Genomic DNA, 25,660 nt, shown 5'->3' on the forward strand with positions numbered 1-25,660 from the left:
TTTTGGTGAAAGTTCCAAAGCTGTAGCACATATGGTTGATTTGTTGTGAATTTTCAAAATTTTGAACTTTAGAGGCTTGCTGTAGCGCCACCATCAGGACTATTGGCCTGTTTTTGCAGCTGAGGCAATCTGGCATGGGACTGGACCTTTGTGCAAAGTTTGGTGGTTTTTCGCGCATGGGAAGTATGATTTCCTCGGAAGAAGAAGAAGAACATGCAGCAAAACAAAAGGGTCCTGGCAGCTTAGGCTGCCCGGCCCCTAATAAGAGGGTTCACAAGTTTTTATACATTTAAAGCATTTACAAGGCTGCATTGTTAACACTTCCAGCACGTTTGCATTGTCCCTTTACGCCCCTTAAAAGTGCTTCTTTTTGCTACTCACAGGCTCAGATTGTTATGAGTGTCTGTTAAGAGTACTGAAAGGATCCCTGCATAGAAAGACCTTTTTGTTAAAGAGCACAGTCTTTTTTGTTTGACAAGCTCCAAAATTACTATCGTCAAACCCACTGGACAGTAGGTTTGTCACCAACTTGGTTGAAATAAATCCTTAATTTACTGAGTTAGATGTGGAAATTGAATGGCTCTATACATGCTAAACTTATTGTTTATTAAAACAGAGTCTGGTGGGTTTGACGATGGCGAGAGTGTTTCTGGTTAAACAAAGAATGATCTAATGCTTTAGATTAGATCTAATTTTAGCCAAATTAGACACTGCTTACCATTTAAAACAGTGCCTTCATTTTGTTGAAAATAAATAGCTGTGTTGTTGTAATTGTACACTGTGGACATTAGTGAAATTCACAGGCTTTTGGTTTGTGTGCGTGTGTGTGTGTGCGTGTGCGTGTGCGTGTGTGTAGGATTGTGGATAACATGCCAGTCACCTGGTGTTATGATGTCGAAGATGGACAGAAGTTCTGTAATCCTGGTTTCCCTATTGGCTGTTACGTCACAGAAGGAGGTCGACCTAAAGATGCCTGCGTTGTCAATGTGAGTGTGTCACACATGGACGCAAGTCTTCTTTAACAGTAAAGTCAAATTTTTCATCATTCAAGCATACTCATGAAAGGCCAGTAAGTCATGAAATTCAATTCCTTATAGAAATGATCAGTGAGCTCTGATACATCAACATCAGTGAGATGTTGACACCGTTGGCAGTCACTGACTACTATAACACTGGTGTTTTAAGGCCAGTATGCGTAGAATTTTGATGTGAGTGTAGTATCCGTCAAACTATTTACATGGCATATGTTTTTGTTAGGGATGCGCCAATTTTAAAAGTCTGGGCCAATACCGATAATGATACCTGGTTAAAATAATAATTTTGCTGATAGCCGATGCAGATGTTTTATATTGAGTGACTGTCACCTTATTTGCAGATAGGCTGTTGGCAGTCAACAAGGGGAATATTGGCCGATACCAAAGTTCAGCTTTTTAGAAACCAAGTTAATCCCGAAGGAAATTCAGTGTCTGTGTGTCAGATTTGCTGGGGGTTAAAAGCAGGGTCAGCAGCATGCATTACTATCTGCCACAATCTTTTTTTGATACAAGCGCCTGTCTGTGAGTCAGAACGATTCATATCCTACACATGGATATAACTGTAAAATTACATTATTCCCCTGTCAGTGCTTTGAACCTCTGTGTCTTGGTTTTGTTTTCCAGTCTAACTTTAATGAAAAGGATGCTTTTTACATCTTTAACCATGTGGACATCGACATCTATTACCACATCGTTGAGCATGAACAGCTGGGAGCACGGTTGGTTGCTGCCAAGATTGAACCCAAAAGGTAATAAATTACAACTACAGTTTAGCTAATATGGAGCTTTCTGTGATAGGGAGCTGCACTGAATCAGTGACTTTACGTAAGTTAATTTATTATTCATCAACTGCCACACATTCCTGTCATACTGATGCCACCATTATAATGCATATTGTTATGCACTTGTTTTGTTCCATTTTTCTGAAACTCGTACTGATGATATTGTTTCAGTGTTTCATTTTTTTAAAACTTGTTTATTAGATGTGTCCTGGAGCTACGCACTGAAGAATTTCACAACACCTTGTGCTGTGTATTATTGTATATGTGACAAATTGATTTGATTTGCTCTAGTCAAAATGCAGTGCCAGTATTTTAGCTTAGTATATTGTTTGGGGTTTATTTTTACACCTCTGCCTGACGATAGCAATGCCCACAATGGTTTCGGGTTGTTCCTTTGTCCATCCGACCCTCTGTCCCATTCTCATGAATGCAAATCAATAACACCTTGAGGAAATTTCTTCAAAATTGGCACAAATGTTCACTTGGACTCAAAGAAGAGGTGACTACATTTTGGGGTTCATAGGCTAAAGGTCAAGATTGTTGTGACCTCATCTGCCTCATTCTCATAAATGCAATATCTCAAGAATGCCTTGAGGGAATTTTTTTCAAATTTGGCACATACGTTCCCCTGGACTCAAGTATGAAGTGATTAGATTTTGGAGGTCAAAGTCAAGGTCACTGTGACCTTGCATCCATCTCATCTTGTGAACGTGTTAGTGTTTAAGAGCACTTTGAGAGAATTTCTATGAATTTGGCACAAACATCCACCTTGAGACAAGGATGAACTAAATTGAATTTGCTGGCCAAATGTCAGTCAGTACGTTTACATGCAGCTTGAGAAAATCGAATTATTGGTTTAGTCCGACTGAAACCGGACTTTTAAATGCATGTAAACAGCTTAGTCCGACTGAAATTGGACTATCCATGGCTCAACTAACACATCTAGATAATTTGATTGAAAATCGAGCTATTGCTGCATGTATCCACTTCTTTTGCGGGCTTTCACCCAGAAGAAGAAGGAGATGACGTAGCAGCAGTGCAGTAACTCCCGGAAAAACAACCAAACAAACAAACACCATGGCGACCGAGAAGCAGAAGATGCACTTCTAGATGGACGAGGAAACTACATTAATACTCTGACAGCTAAAGGAGCTAAACATTTTGAAGATTATGGATGGAAGGAAAAACGTGAAACGCGGATTTATTTAAAAAAGATTCTGAACAAGAACCGGAACTAGTTCAGTACGCACTATATTAAAAAGGACACAGCGCCGCCTATCGAGGCGGAGTCAGACTTACTACAGTAGGTCAGAAATTCGACTTTCTCTTCTGGATGTATATTCAGACAAGACGAGAAGTCCGACTTGACTGATTAACCGAGCTATGAGCTTAGCTTGACTACTGTGTGCATGTAAACATACTGACTGTAACCTTGCATCAGTCTCCATCTCATTTTGTGAATTTCATGATATCTCTATACAGCATTGAGGAAATTTCCCTAAATTTAACACAAACGTACACTTGGACTGAGGAATGAACTGATTAGGATTTGGTGGTTGATGGAATTCTTAAACTAATGTCTTTTAAAGATATTTTTGGGGCATTTTTGCCTTTAATTGATAGGACAGCTAAGTGTGAAAGGGGGAGAGAGAGAGATAGGGAATGACATACAGCAAAGGGCCACAGGCTGGAGTCGAATCCGGGCCGCTGCGGCAACAGCCTTGTACATGTCTTTTAGGATAAAATGTTGAAGTGATAACATTTTATATCCAAAAGGTCAAAGGTCAACTTCACTGTAAAGTCATAATCTCATGTGAAAACACTTTTCTGGCCATAACGTAACGCCATAAGGGGAGACATTTGGTCAGATACTGAATTTGTGACACTAATCTTAGGTGTCCACCTTGAAACTGTGCTGATTGTATAGATTTTCTGTGCTGTTGGGGGAAGATGTGTGTGTGAAGCATCCATGTTTTCACAGACAGACAATGCTGTCCATTGGTATGAAAATCATCCAAACTAGTAGAATAGTGTGGTATCAATTCGTGTTCTTGAAGAGATTCTGCCTGCACTGTGATTGGTTCTCAATATGTAAATAAGATAACTGGTGGACTCTACTACTTTAATCAGTTTCCTTTGTCTCTCTCTCTCTCTTTGTCCAGCTTTGAAAACCCTAATGATGAAAGCCCTGATTGCTCTGGAGGGCCAAAGTTCCTGAAAAGCTCACACGCAGGAGTGTTCAAGATCCCATACACCTACTCTGTGAAATTTGTGGTTAGTACTATCGTATCATCACTGTGTGGCTAATCCTGTATCAATGTTTTGTGAGCCTCTAAAGAAGACCTGGGCTAGAAACTGAAAATGGACTGATCCTGGGAATTGGAAGAAGTGAAAAACCTGATCCAACTCATGTAGTTATGCTGGATTAAGACTTTTCACATTAGTGGGGCAGATTAAGTCAATATTCCATCAGAATCTTTCACTTGGTGATGCAAGCACCAAATTTGGCACAAATGATGTCCAGGATGTGCTATTTAAGAAATGTACGATGTCCAGATGAAAATCCAAGATGGCCGCCAGTTTTCAAGATGGCCGCCTCGTCAAATGCAAAAAAAAATGGTTTTTGAAGTAGAACTTGAATGAACAGAAATGTATTAATGATCCAAACATCAAAATTAATGTATTCTGACTGGAAGAACTCAATAGTGTCAACTGAATTCCAATATGGCCACCAGTTTTCAAGATGGCGGCTATAACGTGACTCAAAATTAGCATTTTCGGAAGCTGTCCGATCACAGATATTGCATTAAGTTGAAGGGAAATATCCATGATCATTCACTGAAATGCTGTGGTCAAGCTCTATTGGTTTGTAATTTTTTATAAGAGTGATGTCAAAGCACAACCAGGGCACACTGGTGACATCACTGCTGTGAGACTCAGCATGGGGTTCAGTGTCGGCTTGTTGTGTACTAACTGTAGTTGTAGTTTACTAACTGTTGTAGTGTGTGTACTCACTGTAGTTTGTAGTATACTTTAGTGTCTCAAATGCTATCTAATAAGCCCCTCTATATATCTCAACTAGAAGTTTAGTTAGTTGTAGTATTGTAGTTAGATAGCCACACCTGAATTGACAGGATGTGCCAGCGCGGGAGAGCCGAGCCAAGGGTAACGGGGCTTCAGTTCCCTGGATGGTGTACAGATCGCACGGGACTTAAATGGCACTGGATGAACGATCGGGCTAGGTGTAGGGCACCAGATGCTTGAACCTAGTTGCATCCCATATTTCAATGTGCTTTAATGTTTTGTACAGTTGGGTGGTAAAAGGATAAACCCTCGACCTATAACTGTATAACACAAGATGTCTGCCAATAATCCACTGAGTTGCGCTACTAAAACTGACTGGAGGAAGCGTTGCCTCTGTCAGACAGATACGAAAGAGGAGTTGATCTCTCCCCCTACCCGTTATGAGTGAAGTTCTGATGTCTATTCGATGATAGCCAAAAACATACCACAATTTCAGGCAATCAACAAGTTGCCCATCAAGTTAAACCCATCCAGATTGGATGATGGAGGTGGTATTGAGGATACATTGAGGTTTGTTTGTTTGTTTGTTTGCTCGGAAGCAAAGGTCTTATGATGCCATATTCCACCGACAAGCGCATCCCTCGTTCAGCATGTGAAACGGTCTGCCTTTCAAGCTGCCTACATATGGGGCCAGGCAACAGTGTGCGAAATGCAAACTGAAAGCCCTGCCAACTGGGGCTGGCAAAAAGATGGTGAGGTCTGGCAAGTTCTCTGGACAACCCTTCCACCCATTGCTCAAACTTGTGAGCAGTTGACAAAATGCGGCTGCAAGACTGAATGCCGAGGACGATGCAAATGCTATCGCTTCATCCTGAAGTGTACACAGTTGTGTGCCTGCAAATGTGAGGACTAAAAGAAGAACCAATCAAAGCTGTACATAGAGGGGGTGTGGTGGCGGGCCAAATAAAGTTGCCCTCCATAGAGGGGTGGTGGTGGCGGGTCAAATAAAGTTGTCCTCCGTGGAGGGGGTGTGGTGGAGGGTCAAATAAAGTTGTCCTCCGTGGAGGGGGTGTGGTGGCAGGTCAAAGAAAGTTGTCCTCCGTGGAGGGGGGGTGGTGGCGGGTCAATAAAGTTGTCCTCCATAGAGGGGGGGTGGTGGCGGGCCAAAAAAAGAAAAGAAAAAAAAAAAACCCACACAAGCCAATCAGTTTGTTCACATTGTTTGTAATTGAAGTAGGGTTGTACTGATGGGCGATCCGATCACCGACTCTGCCCGCTCGACACAAGCATACTCGGGCGTACTATAAGCGGAGCGGACTCCACGAGGAATGTCCCCAGTCATTCGGGCTTTCATAGTCGAGCCCACTTCTGCGTGGTAGTTTCCTGTAAAAATGTCCGTGAAAAATCCCCGCGATGTGAAAAATACATGCTGAGCAGTCACTGGTGCNGAATGTCCCCAGTCATTCGGGCTTTCATAGTCGAGCCCACTTCTGCGTTGTAGTTTCCTGTAAAAATGTCCGTGAAAAATCCCCGCGATGTGAAAAATACATGCTGAGCAGTCACTGGTGCGCGGAGCGGAGTCCGCGCGGTCGTAAAATCTGAGCTTTGTGCGCACAGGGCTTGCGGACGTCTGCTTTGAGTCCGCGCGGACCTCCGCGGAATCCGTTCCGCGTATGTTCCGCCCGAGTATGTTCGGCCGCATGTCGCGGAGCGGTGAACAAACCAAACAACACAATGTCAAGAGAAATTGAAAAGATATGCCGTCTATGTAAAGTCAACTTGCTAATTAAGGAGCCATTACATGTTAACTTGCTAATTAAGGAGCCATTACATGTTCAAGAGTTTTATAAAGCTGCTCAAACGCCAAAGAGACGCTATAAGTGAACGTTTCAGCGGCGACACGTAATGATAATTTTGATTTTCTAAATACGGAATTGGATTTCTCATACTCAAAAACATATATTTTGATGTATAGATCATCAAAATAGGATTATTCAATCAAAATATAGTTCAAACACCATTTAATACCACTTCGAATGGCGGCCATCTTGAAAAAAGGCGGCCATTTTGTTTTTTTAAGTGGACATCGTACTTTTCTGAGAGAGTAGGTTCTGAAGCACTTGTGTGCCAAATTTGGTGCTTGCATCACCAAGTGAAAGATCGTTTCAGCAATCTGCTCCACTACATGTAAAATATAAAGAACAGCGTAGTGAAAAAATGTGTTTTTTTTGGATTCCCAACTAAGAGCCATACCTTACACCTGGCACACAGCGCAGTGCATTGCTATCTGCAGGCTGACATAATTGTCATTTTCACAGCCAGCACCCACATTGCTTACTTGCGCCTAATTGTGTGCCCATTGGCGAATAGGTCTTAAAATGAGGTTTGGTCAGGTGCATTGTTGGCGTATGCTATTATTTTCTTGCTATTTAAAGGGCACATTATTTAGATCGTTAGATGTGCCTACAGGTTCACAATGTGCGTACTAGGTGTGGGAATCACAGGAGAATCCACAATATGATATTATAATGTTGCAATATGCTGAGTATTGTGATAAAATATATTGTGATAATTGCAATTACCTTTTTTCACCTGTTCATTATGTCCCCAAAGGAAAACTTAGTCAACGTCTGTTTTATCTAATAAAATAAAGTTTTTGATCTGTTCTTTTCAATTCAGCCATTTTGCAGTAGCACCAAAATGTATCTAGTGGACTAAAAAGGCAATTTATTATATAATTCTTGTTGGCTACCTAAAGCTTAATATGTATTTGTGACATTAATAGTTTAAATAAAAACAAACGATATTTGGCACCGTGTGATGAACTGATGTCGCCACGCAAATATATCGCGATACTATGTTGTATCAATTTTTTGCCCCATCCCAGTGTCCGTACACTCTGCTTGTTAAACACACAGGGATGTGTGGATGAGTTGTGGGTGGGTGAAATAATACATAATGAATAAGAGAAAATATTAATGTCATTTTCTAATATGTGAACATAGCAGAGACCAGAGCAGAGCTGCTGTTCGACTCCACATTAAGAGAGATGGTGTGTACATTTAGGCACAAGCAGCAGCGTAACATTATTGATTAGATCAGCAGCTTATAAAGCAATGTAACTGCATAAACAGAGAGGTGTGTGTATGTGTGTCTGTGTGTTTAGGAAGACAAGAATATTCGCTGGGCATCTAGGTGGGACTACATCCTGGAGTCAATGCCTCACACCAACATCCAGTGGTTCAGGTAAGACACACACACACACACACACACACACACACACACACACACACACACACACACACACACACAAGCATACATTGATTTGACAATAATTTTGGGCCAGAATTTGCTGCTTTTTTTCCAAAAAATATTGTGTTTGAGAGACAGTGATGTTTGAAAGTTTATTAACAACAATAGTTATTTAAGCAGTAATCAGATTACACTTAAAGATTCGCAGGAAAAAAAAATTAGGGCTGGGCATTATATGAAGTTTTTGAGGTATATCAATATATTTTCAAGATATAGAATAAGACGGGGCGTCGGTGGCTTAGTGGTAGAGCAGGCGCCCCATGTACAAGGCTGTTGCCGCAGCAGCCCGGGTTCAAGTCCAGCCTGTGGCCCTTTGCTGCATGTCATCCCCCCTCTCTCTCCCACCTTCACACTTAACTGTCCTGTCCATTAAAGGCAAAAAATGCCCCAAAAAAATCTTAAAAAAAAAAATAAAGGCAAAAAATGCCCCAAAAAAATCTTAAAAAAAAAAAAAAAGATATAGGATGAGACAATACTGTTTGTATCAATATAGTTTGATTATGGCTTAAATAATCCATGTCCTCTGTAAAATGTGCCGCTGTTAGCACATCTTCTCTCTCACACTCTCCATGCAAACCCCCCTCACTCACTTACAGGTTCTCCTGCGACATGGAGGAAGACACAGTGCTGATTCTCTACTTTCATCAGTCTGTTAATCAGTGTATTCGGGGCTGTGTAGTGTGACATAGGCCTACATGTTGCACATGCTAGGCAAAAATCATTCTGTACAATGAATGAAATTACTGCAGTAGGACCTGTGCAATATGGCTTTGCGCTGCATGTGGGAGAGACAGAGCTGTTTGTTTGTTTGAGGTGAGGATTTGATTGTAAGGTGAATCGATAGCGCATTATTCTACCTGGTGGCTGTAATCCATCGTGCAACAGTTAGATGGCACATGGATGTGGTTGACAGATTTGTTTTATAAAAATGCAGACCAGTAACGATACAGACATTTCATACACCAAATGTTACGTGGACATGCTATGTGCATGAATAATGATAGATAAGTACAGACATTTAGAACAATGTCTGCATTTTTTCATTACTATAGTCATTTAAAAGTGATAACTAATTTGATTTTGCTGGGTTTTTTTTAATCCCCAGCATTATGAACTCATTGGTGATTGTGTTGTTCTTGTCTGGAATGGTCGCCATGATCATGCTGAGGACTCTGCATAAAGATATCGCCAGATACAATCAGATGGACTCTGTGGTGAGTATCTGTCTGTGTGGTTCAAAGCAGCAGTTCTGAGCTGAATTGGAGCTGTATTCTAAAAATTTGTCAATAAGTTTTTGGTTACGCAACCAACTTCATACTTTCTATCACATGAAAAATAATAATATTGTAAGGCAGTCATGGAACTACTGGAACATGACACAATGTCTGCTAGACATTAGTGGTCCAGCTGTTTTGTTCTCATCATATCTGCTCATCTGTCTTGTTTCTTAGGAGGATGCTCAGGAGGAATTTGGGTGGAAGTTGGTCCATGGAGATGTTTTCCGACCTCCCAGGAAGGGAATGCTGCTGTCTGTTTTCCTTGGCTCTGGAACCCAGATCTTCATTATGACCTTTGTCACCCTTTGTACGTATGTTTTATCTTTGTTTTCTTTAAGATTGTTGTGTAGAATTAGTCATAGATGCAAACTAGTGCCATCCTATAGCGGCAGTGCCAGATAGATAAGTTTGTTGCTTTTGACATGTCATGAGCTTTTTTTTCTCTATCCACTCTTTATACCTGTCATATCCACTCGATTATTAATGTTCCCTGACTCCTTGCCTTTCCCGACTAAAAAGAGTGTAAAATTGCACAAACATCTTATTTACCTGCTTTTCTCTCCTTAGAACAACTCAAGAAGCACTTATGTTGTGCTCTCTCAGCAATAACAAATCTTGTACATTATTTGTATCAGTTATGCTAGCACAGTGCCTGCTCAAAACATACCTGTTCTTATACCTGCTTGCAGTCTTCTTGAGAACCACTCATACAGACAACTTTGCACTAGACACTGTGCAAATGTAATGCTATTGCATTTCCTTCAGGTGTGACCATAAAACCAAAGCACAGCTGATCCTCTGGCATGTTCACAACTCCATCAGCAAAAGATCTGTAATGTAAATCACAAACCACAAGAACATAATAACACAAAGGAGAAGACAAATCATCATATATCTACATCGTATAAAAGTGGAAAGAGAAACAGTTCTTTGTATGATTTTAGGGAGATTTATAGGGGTTTGTTTTCACCAAATAAAGCAAGTCACCAAAGACACCAAACCAGTACAGGCAAAGAATATAACTCAGTTCACTGGTGAGACATTGCATTCCATGCAGTATGCCAACATCACAATATGACCTGATACTTCACAAAACTCAACAACACCTCAATATTTTCAAAAAAACACAATAACATATTCGAAAACATAAATTGACAAAACTGAAAACACATCTTTTCAGAAAACACAACATTTTAGAAAATAACATTTAAGAAAATACAGCATTTTTTAAATCACCACATTTCAGAAAACATAACATTTCAGAAACAGAAAAGGCAGGGACAAAAATTCATGAAAGAATAACTGGACAGACCTCAAGTCAATTCAGAGTTTAATCAAGATTTGTCAACAATACTTGAAGGAAACCCTCATGGATGAGCTTACTGGCCATCTTGATCTTATTGACTGACAGTTCATCCAGGAAAGTTTAATACTGATTTAAGCTTTAGAAGTAATCCAACTTTGAGTCACGTAATATCGTCTATGGGAAAAAGGAATAGAACTGTTACTTTAGGAACCAGGAGTACAAAATAGCTCCTCCCACTTCGCAACTCTATAAAGACAAAGACATAAACATTTGGGCCTGTAGTATTCCACGATACATCCATGGCCAGTCAGCCCATCTGTGGGCGTTTCATTCAGTAAAATATTGCTTTACAATCTTGATAAAACTCTGAATTGACTTGGCTTCTCTCCCATCATCAAGAATTGTTGTCTCAACCTTTTCCATTTTGTGAAATGCTGTGTTTTGTGTTCTGTTGTGTTTTGTCCAACTTCGTCTTGCTCTGCCCAATAAACCTGTATCAGCTAATATTTAAACAGATTTCTGTGTAACAGATTTTTTAACCCTCATATAAATATTGGTTGTAGTCTAATGTAGTCATTGTCAGAGGGACTCTCTAACTGACTTACTTAACCTAACTTCAAATGTATGAAATGTAATAATGCGATCTCCCCCCTCTCCAGTCTTTGCCTGTCTTGGGTTCCTCTCTCCGGCGAACCGCGGGGCTTTGATGACATGTGCTGTTGTTCTCTGGGTTCTTCTGGGAACTCCTGCTGGATATGTGGCTGCTCGTCTCTACAAATGTAAGTGACCAAGATACAGGGAAGTGTTTTATGTTGGATATCCAGTTTGATTAGATGTATATAAATCCTTTTCTCCTTTCTCTTTGTGTTTGGTTAAATGTCAGCTTTTGGAGGAGAGAAGTGGAAGACCAATGTTCTGCTGACAGCCTTCCTCTGTCCTGGGTAAGACTGTTAAGGCTGGCTTGGACATCAAACATTATAATGGACACAGTGCCAGAGTAGAAGTTTACTGCATGAGAAAGACGCCACCACTCTCTCTCTCTCATTAACTCCTTCATCTAACATCCTTTCTGTCTCTGCTCAGGGTGGTATTTGCAGATTTCTTTGTGATGAACTTGATCCTGTGGGGTGAAGGCTCTTCAGCAGCGATGCCATTTGGGACCCTGGTAGCCATATTGGCTCTTTGGTTCTGTATCTCAGTGCCTCTTACCTTTATAGGAGCATACTTTGGCTTCAAGAAAGCAGTAAGTAAAAATAAACGTACATCTATTCATACCTTACACATTCTGTAATTGTTGGTATACATGTCATGCCAGTGACTTGCAGAAAATGTGTGTTGTCACAGTGTCATACAGTTATGTACATTAAGTACTCAAGTTTAAAAATAACCAACTGTGGAAAAAATACAATACCCCACCATTTCTAAGTAAATTGCTGGAAGAGTCTGTAGCTTGGTCAGGCACTGACTACATTTGCATGCCAGTGTTTCCACAGGATTAGGGTGTATGTGTGGCTGTTGTCGACAACACAGGTTGGGGTGGGAGGAAGAGAAGAGCAACTGTTGTTTTTTTTTAATGCCTTTGTGTCCCTTTGTTTCATTCTGTGTCCCATCTCTAAATTTGGAGGTTTTTGTGGGTCCATGAATGTAACGCAGGCAGAGCTCTCCATGACTTCTTTCTTTCCTCAGCAGCAGTTTGTGACTGGCAGGGTGGATAATTTGTCTGTTGATCTGATCCGAGCTTATAGATCAGCTTGATGGATGAGAGGAGCAACTGCTGAGAGTGAATACAAACTTTTAGACCCAGCAGAATGAAGGTTCACTTTTCACTTTCAACACGCCCAACGTTTTGCTGCTCTGTCTCTACCCAGAGTCTGACAGTGCAGTGCTATGAACAACAGAAGAAGCCATGTGTCTCAAACTGCAGTAAAAAGCCCACTGAGACAAATAATTTGAATACTGAACACAGGTCCATGTCCAGTGCTCCTAAAACTTAAATAATATGAGCAAATCTTACATGTCTTAATCAGAAAATGCTACATTCAGAAAAAAGCTGGAATATACAAATGGAGTAAGCTGTGAAATGACCTGTATCATATTCAGAATAATATTGGAATAACAGTGTGCATTTAAACATAGTCACTGTCTGTGTTACGTTCAGTGTCATCATGATGGATTCAATTCTTCCTCCCCTTTCAACTAAATGAAGTAAACCAATGTGGTTCACATTATAAAACTTAATATATGTGTCATTTTAAAATTATGTTTATGAGATAGTATTTCAGGGTGTGCCTATCTGAATATTGTGTTTGATTCTCTCTGTCTCCCTGCTGTGACTGATTGTTAAAGGGTATTGAGCACCCAGTACGGACCAATCAGATCCCTCGTCAAGTCCCAGAGCAGTCATTCTACACAAAGCCTTTTCCTGGTATCATCATGGGAGGAATTCTGCCCTTTGGATGTATATTTATTCAGCTGTTCTTCATATTAAACTCCATCTGGTAAGAATGAAGACTAAGCAGTAATTTATAGAAGTCAGAATACATCTTGCAAGCTCAGTTTTTGCAACTAATTTAAATATGGAAAGCTGAGAATCAGCTCAGCCCTACTCAGTCAGAGCTGTGGGGAGTCTTTAAATGATGGTGGGGCTCATTTGTTTCGTACTGTTCTCCTCAAGTGTCTGTCCATACTTGTTGCTTTGATTATAATGGGCCATACTGCATATATCTTTTTGTTTATAACTATTTTGGCAGATACAATTTGACCAAGTTGAGTAAAAGGGAGGGATATCTTAATTAGCTGTATTTTTGTATTACTGGAAATATGGTAGCAGACTGACAATAACATGCAATCCATCCAGTGATGCATTTAATCTGTCTTGTGTCCTTAAATTTGTTTAATTTAATTATTTATTTATTTTTTCTTCCTTTTGTTACTTTAACATGTTCGAAATAAAACCTTCAAACAAATAAACAATCACATGTTCTGTACGACATCTATTGCACGTCTGTCCGTCCTGGAAGAGGGATCCCTCCTCAGTTGCTCTTCCTGAGGTTTCTACCGTTTTTTTTCCCCGTTAAAGGGGTTTTTTTGGGGAGTTTTTCCTTATCCGCTGCGAGGGTCATAAGGACAGAGGGATGTCGTATGCTGTAAAGCCCTGTGAGGCAAATTGTGATTTGTGATATTGGGCTTTATAAATAAAATTGATTGAATTGATTGATGTCTCTGCCTGTTCCCCAGGTCCCATCAGATGTACTACATGTTTGGCTTCCTCTTTCTTGTCTTCATTATCCTGGTTATCACCTGCTCTGAGGCCACCATCCTGCTCTGCTACTTCCACTTATGTGCTGAGGTGAACAGCGTGGTCAATTCAGTACCTTAAAGAAGCCATATGCCGCATTCACAACATATCTATGACTCTGAGTCTGCACACGGTTCTCAACATGGAGTGTGGCTCAGCCAATGGCTAGCAGCTAGTGGTGCTAACTCAATAAAGAGTGCTAACAACGACAACAGTGTTGACAGAGCTAACGACATTACCAAGGATAAACTGGAGGGTGTGCGCTAAGCTTCTGGGATGACACTGTCCAGTGGAACCGTAGTGATAAGCTAGCCAGTGGGACACACACATTCACTAACATGCACACACAGCCTTACCACACAAACTTACCAAAACAAACCCCAGAGAAGCTTGGATTACAACAGACACAGAGGGAGCGTGACTCTCACTCCACTGTATCTTTACATAACAAATAGTGGTTTGCTGCTGTATTAATGCTCTGAACGTCACATACAGCTCCTCTAAAATGATCAGCTTTTTGTTTCAGGAAACATCAGCAATTAATTTTATAATTGACCTGTACTGTGTATAAAAGTACTATTACGACAGATTATACCATTGCAGCAGGAAATACTTGTTCTGTAGGTTTGCAGGTGTTTAACAGCATGACTGTTCATGACTGAACTCCACAATAGCTCTTTTAAACCCTTCAGTCAGGGCCTCAATCTACAAAACTTTGCCTTTCTTCTTTTCACAGGACTACCATTGGCAGTGGCGTTCCTTCCTGACCAGCGGCTTCACTGCTGTTTATTTCCTGGTGTATGCCATTCATTACTTCTTCTCTAAGCTGCAAATCACTGGACTGGCCAGCACCATCTTGTACTTTGGATACACCATGATCATGGCCCTCATCTTTTTCTTATTCACTGGTAGGTATGAGATAAAGGTTGATGCATTTTTCCATTGGGATTGCTATGGTCATCATCTTTCTCATGCACACATCTACAAAATTGATTATTTTTGAAGGTCAAAGGTAGGATCTCAGTTTAGATTGTGGAAACTTTTGCCATCAAGGATAGAGGAATTTAAATTTGACTATTATTATTATTATTTATGGCATTTTTAGATGATTAGTCAATGTTCTTGATTTATTGATGATATATGACAGTATAAAAGTTTCTGAGGGCAGAGGGTATCAGATCAGATTTTATCTGCAGACTTAAATCATTTTTAGCCTAAAGCATGGTTCATCAAACATTGTTGGCAGAACAGTTACATATTGATACCCTGAAATTAATATGGTGAACGTGCTGGTAAATAGTTGCCTGTTAAGAGTGAGTGGTGTTCATGCAGACTGTATGAAATAATGTATGTAGCTACCATGACCATATTTGGATAAGAGGGTGGAGCTGTGGAGGAGTGAGGGATAGATCAGACTCACAGACTGTGGTATCGTCTTGGAGATGGCAACCAGCCCTGTTTTTAGATCAACATTACTTTAAGCCTTAATAAAATGTAAATGGGTGAGTAATATAAAAAGTCCCCCCATGTACTGTCGTCATTAATGTTGTAATCCACTATAGAGAATGAAAATGTTTTTTTGCACTGGGCTGTAAGCATGCTTACTTTTGCTGTACAGTTGGGGCATTTTAATATTGTTATCTATGGGCAGTGACTCTGTTTTAGAGCCAGCCTCAAGTGGCCATTTGATGAACTGCAGTTTTTGGCCTTAAGCACTGGCTTCATTTTTCAGCCTTAGAGGTTTTTGCTTGTAATTAAGAAAATCAACTTAACACTGCCATCGAACCCAAGTCCAATATTCACTCTACCTTTAGCTCTTGTTTGGTCTCCACCATCTCCTGTGGAAAATATCTGTCTCTTTAGCTGCTAAATGCTCCGCTCACCAGCTTGTCTCTAAATTTCTCCGTCTACTGTTTGGTGCTGAGCGATAGTGTGCAGTGTGCATATGCAACAGATGTTTAAAGGCATCTCTACATCCATTTCTGTCTAACTGTGGGAGTGGAACTAAAACAGAACCGTGTGTGTACAGTATTTCACCTTGATGTTGTGCAATGAGTGACTAATGTAGCTCTAAGTAAAGGTGTTTTGTCTGTCCACAGGTTCAATCGGCTTCTTTGCCTGTTTCTGGTTTGTCACCAAGATCTACAGTGTGGTCAAAGTGGACTAAAGGATCCAAATACACAACAGACTATTTATATGGCTAGAGGGTGCTTTCTCCCATTAACCTCTGGAACATTCAGCACTGTCTAACTTAACTGAACATTACAATCTGAACCTTCACCTCTTCATTTCTTCAAGCAAGAGGAGTCTCTTCCTCCAACAGATGACTATTTTCTTTGTTTGTGTGCCTAAAATGTTTCTGTGTGAGCATGTGTACACTGGGTTGTAATTTTGAACATACAGTATCTATCTGCATATAATCTGAATGAAATGAATCATAACTCATACAAGCCTTTTTCCAGTATCTGACACAGAAAGTGGGTTCATTCCATGCCACAGTCACACAGTGCAGCGACCTGCTGCTGGACTGTCCAGAGATTGTGTCAGCCATCATGTCATGCATTTTAGGTTTCTTTCATGATCCATGCACTCTGTGTTTGCAGATGTAGTTTGGAACTTGTAGTCATACAAATAAAGCTGTGAGGGTTTGCTTCTTAACAGCTCTGGTTGTGTTAAAATTATGCACAAGTGTAATTGTCACCATTTTCCACATTGCACAGCGTCTCCCAAAATTCGTCTACATGCACTTTTCAGCACCAGAAATGTCAAAATGGTTCAATATGGTTGTTCAATTCCTAAGGCCCCTCCAAGTGCAGCAGAGAAATGCAGCAAAGTCAGTTTGAATTTGAGGGTCACAGGGCGCACCATAGTGTAGCTCACCTGGTAGTGCATGCGCCCCATGTACTGACACCACGTTTCCAAAGCGAAGTGACATGCTGTGACAAGTTAACGTACTGCTGGTTGGGTCCTTGGCTCTCTGCTCGCTCTTTCAAACAGGAACAACATGGGAGTCTGCTCATTAACTTGCTGTTATTACATCGAAACAATCCACAAAGATGTATTTATGAAAGCATTTGAGGTAGAAAATAGGCAATTTAACTACATCGCCTAGTTTGACAGCTTGGTCCAAGTTTTGTAAGTCATCCACAAAAGGTAGGAATCATCAGAGGATTCACGATACTATATTATCATGATACATAAGTCACTATACATTATTATTGTGAATTTAAGTATGTTGCAATATGCCAAGTATTACAATAAAATATGTTGCAATTTATTATTCATTTATTTTTTTCAACTGTAAATTATGTCCCCAAAGGAAAACTGTATCAACATCTGTTTTATCTAATAAGATAAAGTTTTCAGTCTGTTCATCTCACATCATTTTCTTGCAGCAGCAAAATGTATCTAGCGGACTGAAAAAACTATTGATTATATTGTTCCTGTAGGCTACCTAATAATTAATTTGTATTTGTCATATTGATAATTTATAGAATAAAAAAATCGATACTCGGCACTGTGTGATGATATGATATCGCCACACAAAAATATTGCAATACTATGCTGTATTAATTTTTTCCCCCCCACCCCTATCATCTGCATTGCTCTGGACTAGGGATCGGTAACCTGTCCCTCTGGAGCCATATGCTCTTTAGCCCGTCCCCAGTGGCTCCCGGTTGTTTTGAAAAAAGAAAAAAAAAAGGAAAAATTCATATTCATTTGCATGGAGTTGAATGTAGTCTACGGTACGCCAATGCAGACCACTGAATGCACCGCATACCCCCTCTCCAAACTTGCCACTACAATTCCACCAGGCCCTGCGTGACTGAATATACAAAAAGCGTGAATCGTCAAGACGCCCGCTGTTGGCAAATCTAGTGGAAATGCACAATAATGTGTCTTTAATTACAGCAGTGTGGGTTTGATTCTAACCCTGGGGCCCTGTGCTGCAATCCCCAGCTCCTTTAGTCAAATGTCACGGCATGTCAAAGCACCCTTAGGCAAGATACTGAACCCCAAATTGCGTGTGTGAATGCATATGAGTGTTCATCTAAGAAGCAGGTGGCACCTTGTATGGTAGCCTCTGCCACCAGTGTGTGAATGTGAATAGGTGAATGTGACATGTAGTGTAAAAGCCCTTTGAGTGGTCAGAAGACTAGAAAGGCGCTATACAAGTGTAGTCCATTTACCATTACAGGCCAAAAATATATATTTGGATGTTACATTTATATATAGACTGTTAAACCTACATATAAACGGCTTGTCATGTGTGAACTTAACTGCATGTGTGTGTGTTTTTGGGACTCATTCTTATAATGCATTCTTATAAGCTACATGATGCTAACAGACAGCCTCGGACAAGTAAGTCATCAGTACGATTATGTTGTCCAACCTTAATTGGATCATATAATGGCTAGCTAGTGATTCTATGTTGTCATTATTAGCAATATATAATTAATCTGTAGCTAACATCAGTGTTTAATGCCACACCATTAACTTAGCAAGCATTCAGAACTCAAACATCTAATCATGCACCCCAAGACAGTTGTAATCTACACTTGGAGCACCGCCACCAGACGCCATGATGAGGTGGACCTCCAGGTAGCTGGATGTAGTTAATGTGATATCCATCCTCGTGTTCAGAATTGCGCCAGTATAATGCCATGTAATCACATAGGATCACATTGAATCATACCCTTGAATTTACACTTGTGTGATTGGCTGAAACAGAAGGAGGCATCTGATTGGGTACAGATAATTCCCTGTGGAATAAAATTCATTTGTGAATCAAGCACCAGAGTCTTTAAACACATACACACACATACACAAATGTGGTGAGGTTTATACATGACAAGCAGTTTGCATATCCAGGTTCAGCAATCAGTATTCAAATCTAATAACATCCAAATACATTTTTTTTATGAAAAATGCAAATACTTCTAAATACGGGTGGGTTTATTATTACATTTATTATTATATTGGTGTTTTTTTTCTTACATGTATACAACAATAAGTATTTTTGTGTGCATTGACAAATATTTTTGGGAGAGAGTCATTTATGAATAGAAAGTTATGGATGTAAGAGTTCTATGAATCCTGAATGATTTCCAGAGGCAGTACTTAACACTGAATATCTTCAGTCTCAGTATTTATATCAACAAAGACAGCTGTGACCTTGGATGACCCTGGTTAGGTTATAATTTATGTCATCCACAAGATCATTTCTACAGAATGTTTTTCAGGATCATCCAAGATCCATAGAACCGTAGTTTCATCTGTAACTTTTGTGCTATTTCATACATGGCAGACAGAGTAACTATGAAGATGAAGCAGAAGAACCTCACCCAATTGATAAAGGGTGGCAACATTAACTATTATCTGGAAAATGTGATCGGCGACGCCCATGAGGCCACACATATGTCCTTGCAGGGCACCCCTTTAAGGGTCACCTATCACATGGAGGCACTCTTGGTAGAGTGGCACTCTGTGCTAGATGGTAGAGAATGGCCACTGGGGCCGTACGCATGGTCAATGACATTCTGACAGCGTATCATACTGCCAGGCAAGGCCACTTTTGGCATCAGGTGTCTGACGCCAAAATCACTGACAAAGCTGCGGTATTTGACAACTTTGAAATGAGAATGGACTGGTTTTGTAATATGGTGAAGGGATTTTCATGGAAAGTTGAAACAGTAAAGATATGACTGGTTATAGTGTGATTTACTGCCCCATTTACTCCAATAGAAGTGGCATCAAACTCTGGTTCCAATGCAAAATTCAAACTCTGCCACTGGCATCATGACCTCTCCTTCTGTAATATTTTCCTTGGAGTGGGGCGGGACATGCCGCCACCATAGTAGGACTAAAAAGTGTCAGAAGGTGCTGCCCACTCTCCTCCTGGGGAAGTAGCCCCACAGCATTTTCTCCAGAAGTTACCTTCTCTGGTTTTATCTGTTGTTTCTGATGTAGCCAGACAGCAGTTCAGAGTTATTGTACGTGGAAAAGAAGGAGCACTTTATTGGTTGTATGTAGAGTGTCAGCTCAAAATGTCAGTACAACCAAATTACAAAACTTTTCCTACTTACCTTGAGTGCTATCGAGCTATGCTGTTTTGGTTTTTTTTAAAACACCTGTATCTGAGATTTCTGCCTCCACTCCAATACAATAAGGATAAATGGAATTTTACAAAATTACATTTGAAAAACTCATCAGCAGCTTTTAAACTAAAGGTCCATGTCAAGTGTACAGGACTGGCAGCAGACATTTCCTATGCAAATATCTCAAGACCTCAGCACCTAAAACCAAAGCCTTCTGCAAGGTAAGACAGCACTGTGGTAAAATGATTTTCTGTAATGTGGGTGAACTGAGCCTTTAACAAAAACTAACGATCAGATCTAAAAAACACACAAAACAGGAGCAGAACAGAAAGATTTACAAGTGTTTTTTTCAAGTCAGCTGCATCTAAACAAGCAACGTGGATGAGTGTGACATGTGGAGAGGACACTGTAACACTGCTGAGCTCATAGCTCAGCTGAGAGTCACCATTGGGGAAACTAAACTCTGCTGGGTGGGAGGGGCCACTCTGGAGACTGACCACTGGCAAATAAATCAATCATCAGTTATTGTCCAGTCTGTTTGCCAGTGCAGGTCCTCCTCTGTGCAGGGCTCATCCAAATGCTGATGTCACACATCAAAGGTTGTGTTTTATTCAAGCTCTACCAGCAGGTCTCCCTCTCCCACCGTCTCTCCAGGCTTACAGTGGACACTCTTAACCTGAAGAGCAAGAGAGAACACACACATAAAAAAATAAAACATCAAAACTTTAAAGGCCCATACAGAATATTATTATTTTATTTGTTTCACTTGGATATAAATGTGTCTATTAATCCCCATGATTATTTATCATTGTGCATCTTAAAACACGCCCGTTAAAATCTATGAACAAGATACCATACCATTAGTTACCAATAATAATAACAACAGTAGCTCCACTGTCAGAGTTTCATATTGTTACCTTTGCCTGCTTGACAGCAGTCAAACTGTTCTGCATCTTCATGGCTTCAATCACACAGATCTCCTGACCCTCCGCAACCTGCAACCACACACACACACACANACACACACACACACGACCAGAGTGTGACAAACAGGGCCCCAGGAATGCCACTCAGCCTTGCAGCCAATTTTTCCCAGTCGCCACTGTCGGTATTGCACAGAAAAAAAGCATTCTCCCCATAGGTCGCCATTATTAAAAAGATGGCTATAAAACTGTTGACAAGGCCAATTATGACTCTTTGTATTATGAATTTTTGACCTATGGAGGTTTTATATTTGTAAAACTTTCCTGAAGCTAAGAAAAGTGACTTAAAAATCGGTGACGTCATCATAATGTAAAGTCTACTGCACATTCTTCAGTGGGCTGCATGCCGTGGAAATAAACCCGGAAGCTAGAAACTTTTTTTGTGTATGCACCAGGCAAGCAACTCGGGATTGGAATTGGAATGAATAGGTGACATCTGCGCACCCGGTATCTGGTTATTATTATAAATCTATGGTGACAAACCATGGCTTACTAGTGTTTACTGACCAAGAGGTCAGAGAGCAGCTATGACAACAGGCATGAATTGCAGCACATGCACTGCATAGACAGAAGTAGGTGGACACCTGAAAATACCACTCATGAGTAAAGTTGGAACATGTCACTTCCAAACCACAGTCATGCCGCAATAACCATATATAGAAACAGATTCCTCATTAGTTGCTAGATTGTATGTCAACATCACCGCCATATTGGAGGGAGCTACAATTTTCCTAGAGCTTATATCTCTCAACCAATCTTAATGAGTCGTTTTTATATTCAAGGGTTTAGACCGGTTCCCCTCTACCACCTGGCACAATCCTGGGAAAATGAAGGCCCGCTAATGTTGACATGCTCACTAACGTTGGCGCAACAGCTAAGGCTGGCAGCCAAAAACATCTACTGTATGACCCACTGCCCTAAAAAATCTAAAAACAAAGAATATTTTCTTGTGGTGGCCTTCCTTAAAGTGAGCAGTGGTGAAAGTTACTATGTTCTGTCATGATCAAGCAGTTGATGAGCAGACAGTGTTGGCTAGCTGGCGTTGACAAGTTGTCCACTTTCATTATATAAGGACAACTTTACAAGTACTAGCCAATGAAAATAAGCCAAATCCATGCTTGACAAACAGGATTTTTTTTTTTTTTTTTTTTTTTTTTTTTACAATTTCTTATAACAATTAATTACTTTTTCACCAGTAAGTAATTTAGTTCATCCATCCGTCCATCCATTTTCATCCTATTATCCAAGGCTGGTCGTAGAGGCAGCAGGCCAAGCTGCTTTGCTTAATTTAGTTCATGTAAGCCTAATACACACTCCTCTATTGAGCATCCAGCAGTGATTATATCCAAAATATTGAGATTCTAATTAAGCGTACACATGTAGATCATAATCCCTTGAATATAAAAACAACTCGCTGAAATTGGTTGAGAATTATAAACGTTATAGTGCTTTTTCTCCAGAAAAAACACAGATCCCCCGTTTACTTGGATTTGTTTACAGGCAAGTCTCACCTTCTCCAATATGGTAGCAAGTTGACGTATCGCTGCAACAGGCTGACACAATCAATACACCGTCTAGATATGTTTATGGCAATAATAGACAAATCCAAACTGTTGACACAATGTTGAAAGCACACTGTTGTCTAAAATATAACTGTGTGTTATAGCATCATCCTTTCAAACTAGGAAACACTAACCAAGGCCAAAAGTACACTAAAGTTTGTGGACAGAGGTTACACAGCATAGCTATACAGTGGTGTGCAACTGGGAATGTTGGCTTATTGAGTCTCTCCTGTAACATCTAGTTAACTCAATAAAGACAGAAGAACTGCTGCAGATCTTGTCTGCAGGTGTGTTGTGAACCTCTTCATATTGGGATGTGTTACCGTATCTCCAGGCTTGACGGACACAGCCACCACTGTGCCTGGCATCGGTGAGCGCAGGATGCTGCTGGTGTCTTCTGGTACTTTTTCTGGCATGTAGGAGTTGAACTCTGCAGCTAACTTTGACAGAACGCGAACCTTAAACTACATAAAAATGCACAGTGTAAGAAACACAGGAAGGAGGTGTCTAGTACTGCAATGAAATCAAGAGGATTTTTTTTATAAAATAAAAACCATAGTCACTACTTAAAAAGAAACACCACCAATTTTACATGGTAAAGTCTATTTACAGGTCTGGATAAGTACAAGGTTGGAATTATTATCATTCTTTCCATATACAATAATCAGTACACATGGAACTAAACTGAGTTTGCTCAGTGCTACAGTTTAGACAGTAAAATACATACTATGAAAAAGACAAAAAACAAATACAAAGACAGTAAAGTGCAAGTAGTATTAAGCTGAGTACAGTGTATTGAATGAACAGAGCCGTCATGCATGTGAAGATGTGCCTGTTTCATTAAAAAAGTTCTTCTACGTAAAATTCGTAAAAAATACCAGTGCATATGTGAAAAGCTGTATAAACAAGATTCAGCAGATTTCAGTTAGATAACACGAGGATGAGAGACAGCAGCCTGTGAAATAATGTGTGTGATTATTTATTTCAATTCCACGCAGACATACAACCTTACCGATGTGCCCATGAACTGCAAGACAATCCTTCCTGAAGCATCTCTGGACAGACACTGTGACAAAAGACAAAATGTTATCTGCAGTACATCTGTACTCTCTACAACTCTGCAAACATTTGTTCTATTAATCTGCAGAGGTTTTTCAACTCTTACAGTGTGGTTGTGTGAGGTAAGAAATAGAAAAGATATAATTTGTGTGTGTGTGTGTGTGTGTGTGTGTGTGTGTGTGTGTGTGCTGGTTGCTGCTGAGCTCAGACGTTATGACGTTGACATCGCTGCCTTGAGTGAGACCAGACTTCTGGACAAGGGTTCCCTTAAGGAAGAAGGCCAGGGTTATACCTTTTTCTGGAAGGGGTACCCTACAGGAGGACCACACCACCATGGTGTTGGTTTGGCCACCCACCGGCATAAGTGAAAGACTTATGTCCGTCCGTATCCCCCTGGCAAAACAATGCTATGCAACTCTTCTCAGCGCCTATGCACCAACTCTTCCATCTGAGAATGAGGCAAAGGACCGATTCTACCAGGAACTAGATGAGGCCCTACAGTGCATCCCTAGCAGTGATAAAATTCTCTTGCTTGGTGATTTTAATGCCAGGGTGGGGAAAAACCACCTAGTATGGAATGGAGTGATAGGGAAGCAAGGCATTGGGAAAGTTAATGCCAATGGCATGAGACTACTCAGTCTCTGTGCAGAGCATGACTTAACAATCACCAATACAACCTTTCAACAGAAAAACAAATACAAGGCCTCCTGAATGCACCCACGATTGAAGCAATGGCATCTGCTAGATTATGTCATCAGGAGACGCAAAGATGTGCATATCACATGTGCAATGAAAGGTGCTGATTGCTGGACTGACCACTGCATGATCATCTCCAAGCTGCAAGTGACAATACGACCTCCTGTCCGTCTCAGAAAAGCTGGCAAGAAGCGGCTGGACTGTGCCCAGCTTGAGGAAGCAGAGGCCCGGAACAACCTATGACGCTCCATTGCTGGAAAGCTGCAGGAAATCGACTCCGTCCTGAGCCCTGATGGCAGTGTTGATGACAACTGGACCTGTCTCAGCTCAAAGCTATATGAGGCAGCAGCTGAGTCCATTGGATACCGCCGGAAGAAGCACCAGGACTGGTTTGATGGAAATTCATAATCAATCCAAACCATTGCTGGACACCATGCACAAGGCACACAACGCAGTCTTGAACAACCCCACATCATGGAGGCTAAAACAGCACTGGAGAACAGCAAGGAAGGAGGTGCAGTCTGTTTTGCGAAAACTGAAGAATGACTGGTGGACTGGCAAGGCTAGAGAAATCGAGAATTTTGCAGTGAAAAACGACATGCACAACTTTTATAATGCTGTGAAGACTGTCCATGGCCCAAAGAACTCTTCCCTCTCACCCGTGAAGTCCGCTGATGGCTCAACCCTCACAAAAAAGGAACAGAAGCAAGTGGTGGACAGATGGGCTGAATACTTCCAGGCTCTTTTGAACCAAGCCGCCACTCCTGATTTGGCAGTCCTGGAAGAGCTTCCCTGCTACCCAACCATTGAAGAACTGGATCTTCCACCAACCTTCTATGAGGTCCTGGCAGCAGTCAGGTCACTTAAGAACAACAAGACCCCTGGCCCTGATGGCATCCCTGCAGAGATCCTCAAGAACGGAGGCTATTTCTGCACAAGAGCAGTCTTCAACCTTATAACTAATGTATGGAAGCATGAAGCAGTCCCCCAGCAATGGCGGGACGCAAATGTCGTCACCATATATAAAGGGAAGGGGGAGAAGTCTGTCTGCGGGAATAGTAGGGGAATATCCCTTCTCTCTGTTGCCAGCAAGGTTCTTGCCAAAGTGATGCTGTCCAGACTCATACGGAGCATAACAGAACATCTACTACCCGAGTTTCAATGTGGCTTCAGGAAGAATCGCAGCACTGTGGACATGATTTTTACAACTCGCCAGCTACAAGAGAAGT

The 25,660-nt window shown here is 40.8% G+C and overlaps 2 protein-coding genes across 2 annotated transcripts in view; one reads left to right on the plus strand and one right to left on the minus strand.

Annotated features, from left to right (window-relative positions):
- Positions 1–16,691, plus strand: part of tm9sf2 (transmembrane 9 superfamily member 2) — a 24,224-nt gene extending 7,533 nt beyond the window's left edge. The window contains exons 5-17 of the mRNA XM_050071124.1: positions 857–986; positions 1,659–1,783; positions 3,979–4,090; positions 8,007–8,086; positions 9,258–9,366; positions 9,604–9,736; positions 11,395–11,514; positions 11,619–11,676; positions 11,819–11,978; positions 13,082–13,233; positions 13,973–14,084; positions 14,770–14,941; positions 16,133–16,691. Of these exons, the coding sequence (XP_049927081.1) occupies positions 857–986; positions 1,659–1,783; positions 3,979–4,090; positions 8,007–8,086; positions 9,258–9,366; positions 9,604–9,736; positions 11,395–11,514; positions 11,619–11,676; positions 11,819–11,978; positions 13,082–13,233; positions 13,973–14,084; positions 14,770–14,941; positions 16,133–16,200 (1,531 nt within the window). The 3' untranslated portion in view covers positions 16,201–16,691. The remainder of the gene's footprint in view (positions 1–856; positions 987–1,658; positions 1,784–3,978; positions 4,091–8,006; positions 8,087–9,257; positions 9,367–9,603; positions 9,737–11,394; positions 11,515–11,618; positions 11,677–11,818; positions 11,979–13,081; positions 13,234–13,972; positions 14,085–14,769; positions 14,942–16,132) is intronic.
- The window catches only part of pcca (propionyl-CoA carboxylase subunit alpha), a 33,678-nt gene continuing 24,145 nt past the window's right edge, over positions 16,128–25,660 (minus strand). The window contains exons 20-23 of the mRNA XM_050071122.1: positions 23,689–23,742; positions 23,000–23,140; positions 21,049–21,126; positions 16,128–20,807 (exon numbers count right to left, since the gene is read on the minus strand). Of these exons, the coding sequence (XP_049927079.1) occupies positions 20,739–20,807; positions 21,049–21,126; positions 23,000–23,140; positions 23,689–23,742 (342 nt within the window). The 3' untranslated portion in view covers positions 16,128–20,738. The remainder of the gene's footprint in view (positions 20,808–21,048; positions 21,127–22,999; positions 23,141–23,688; positions 23,743–25,660) is intronic.

This window comes from Epinephelus moara, chromosome 19, assembly GCF_006386435.1.
Source record: "Epinephelus moara isolate mb chromosome 19, YSFRI_EMoa_1.0, whole genome shotgun sequence".
NCBI classification, from domain to species: Eukaryota; Metazoa; Chordata; class Actinopteri; order Perciformes; family Serranidae; genus Epinephelus; species Epinephelus moara.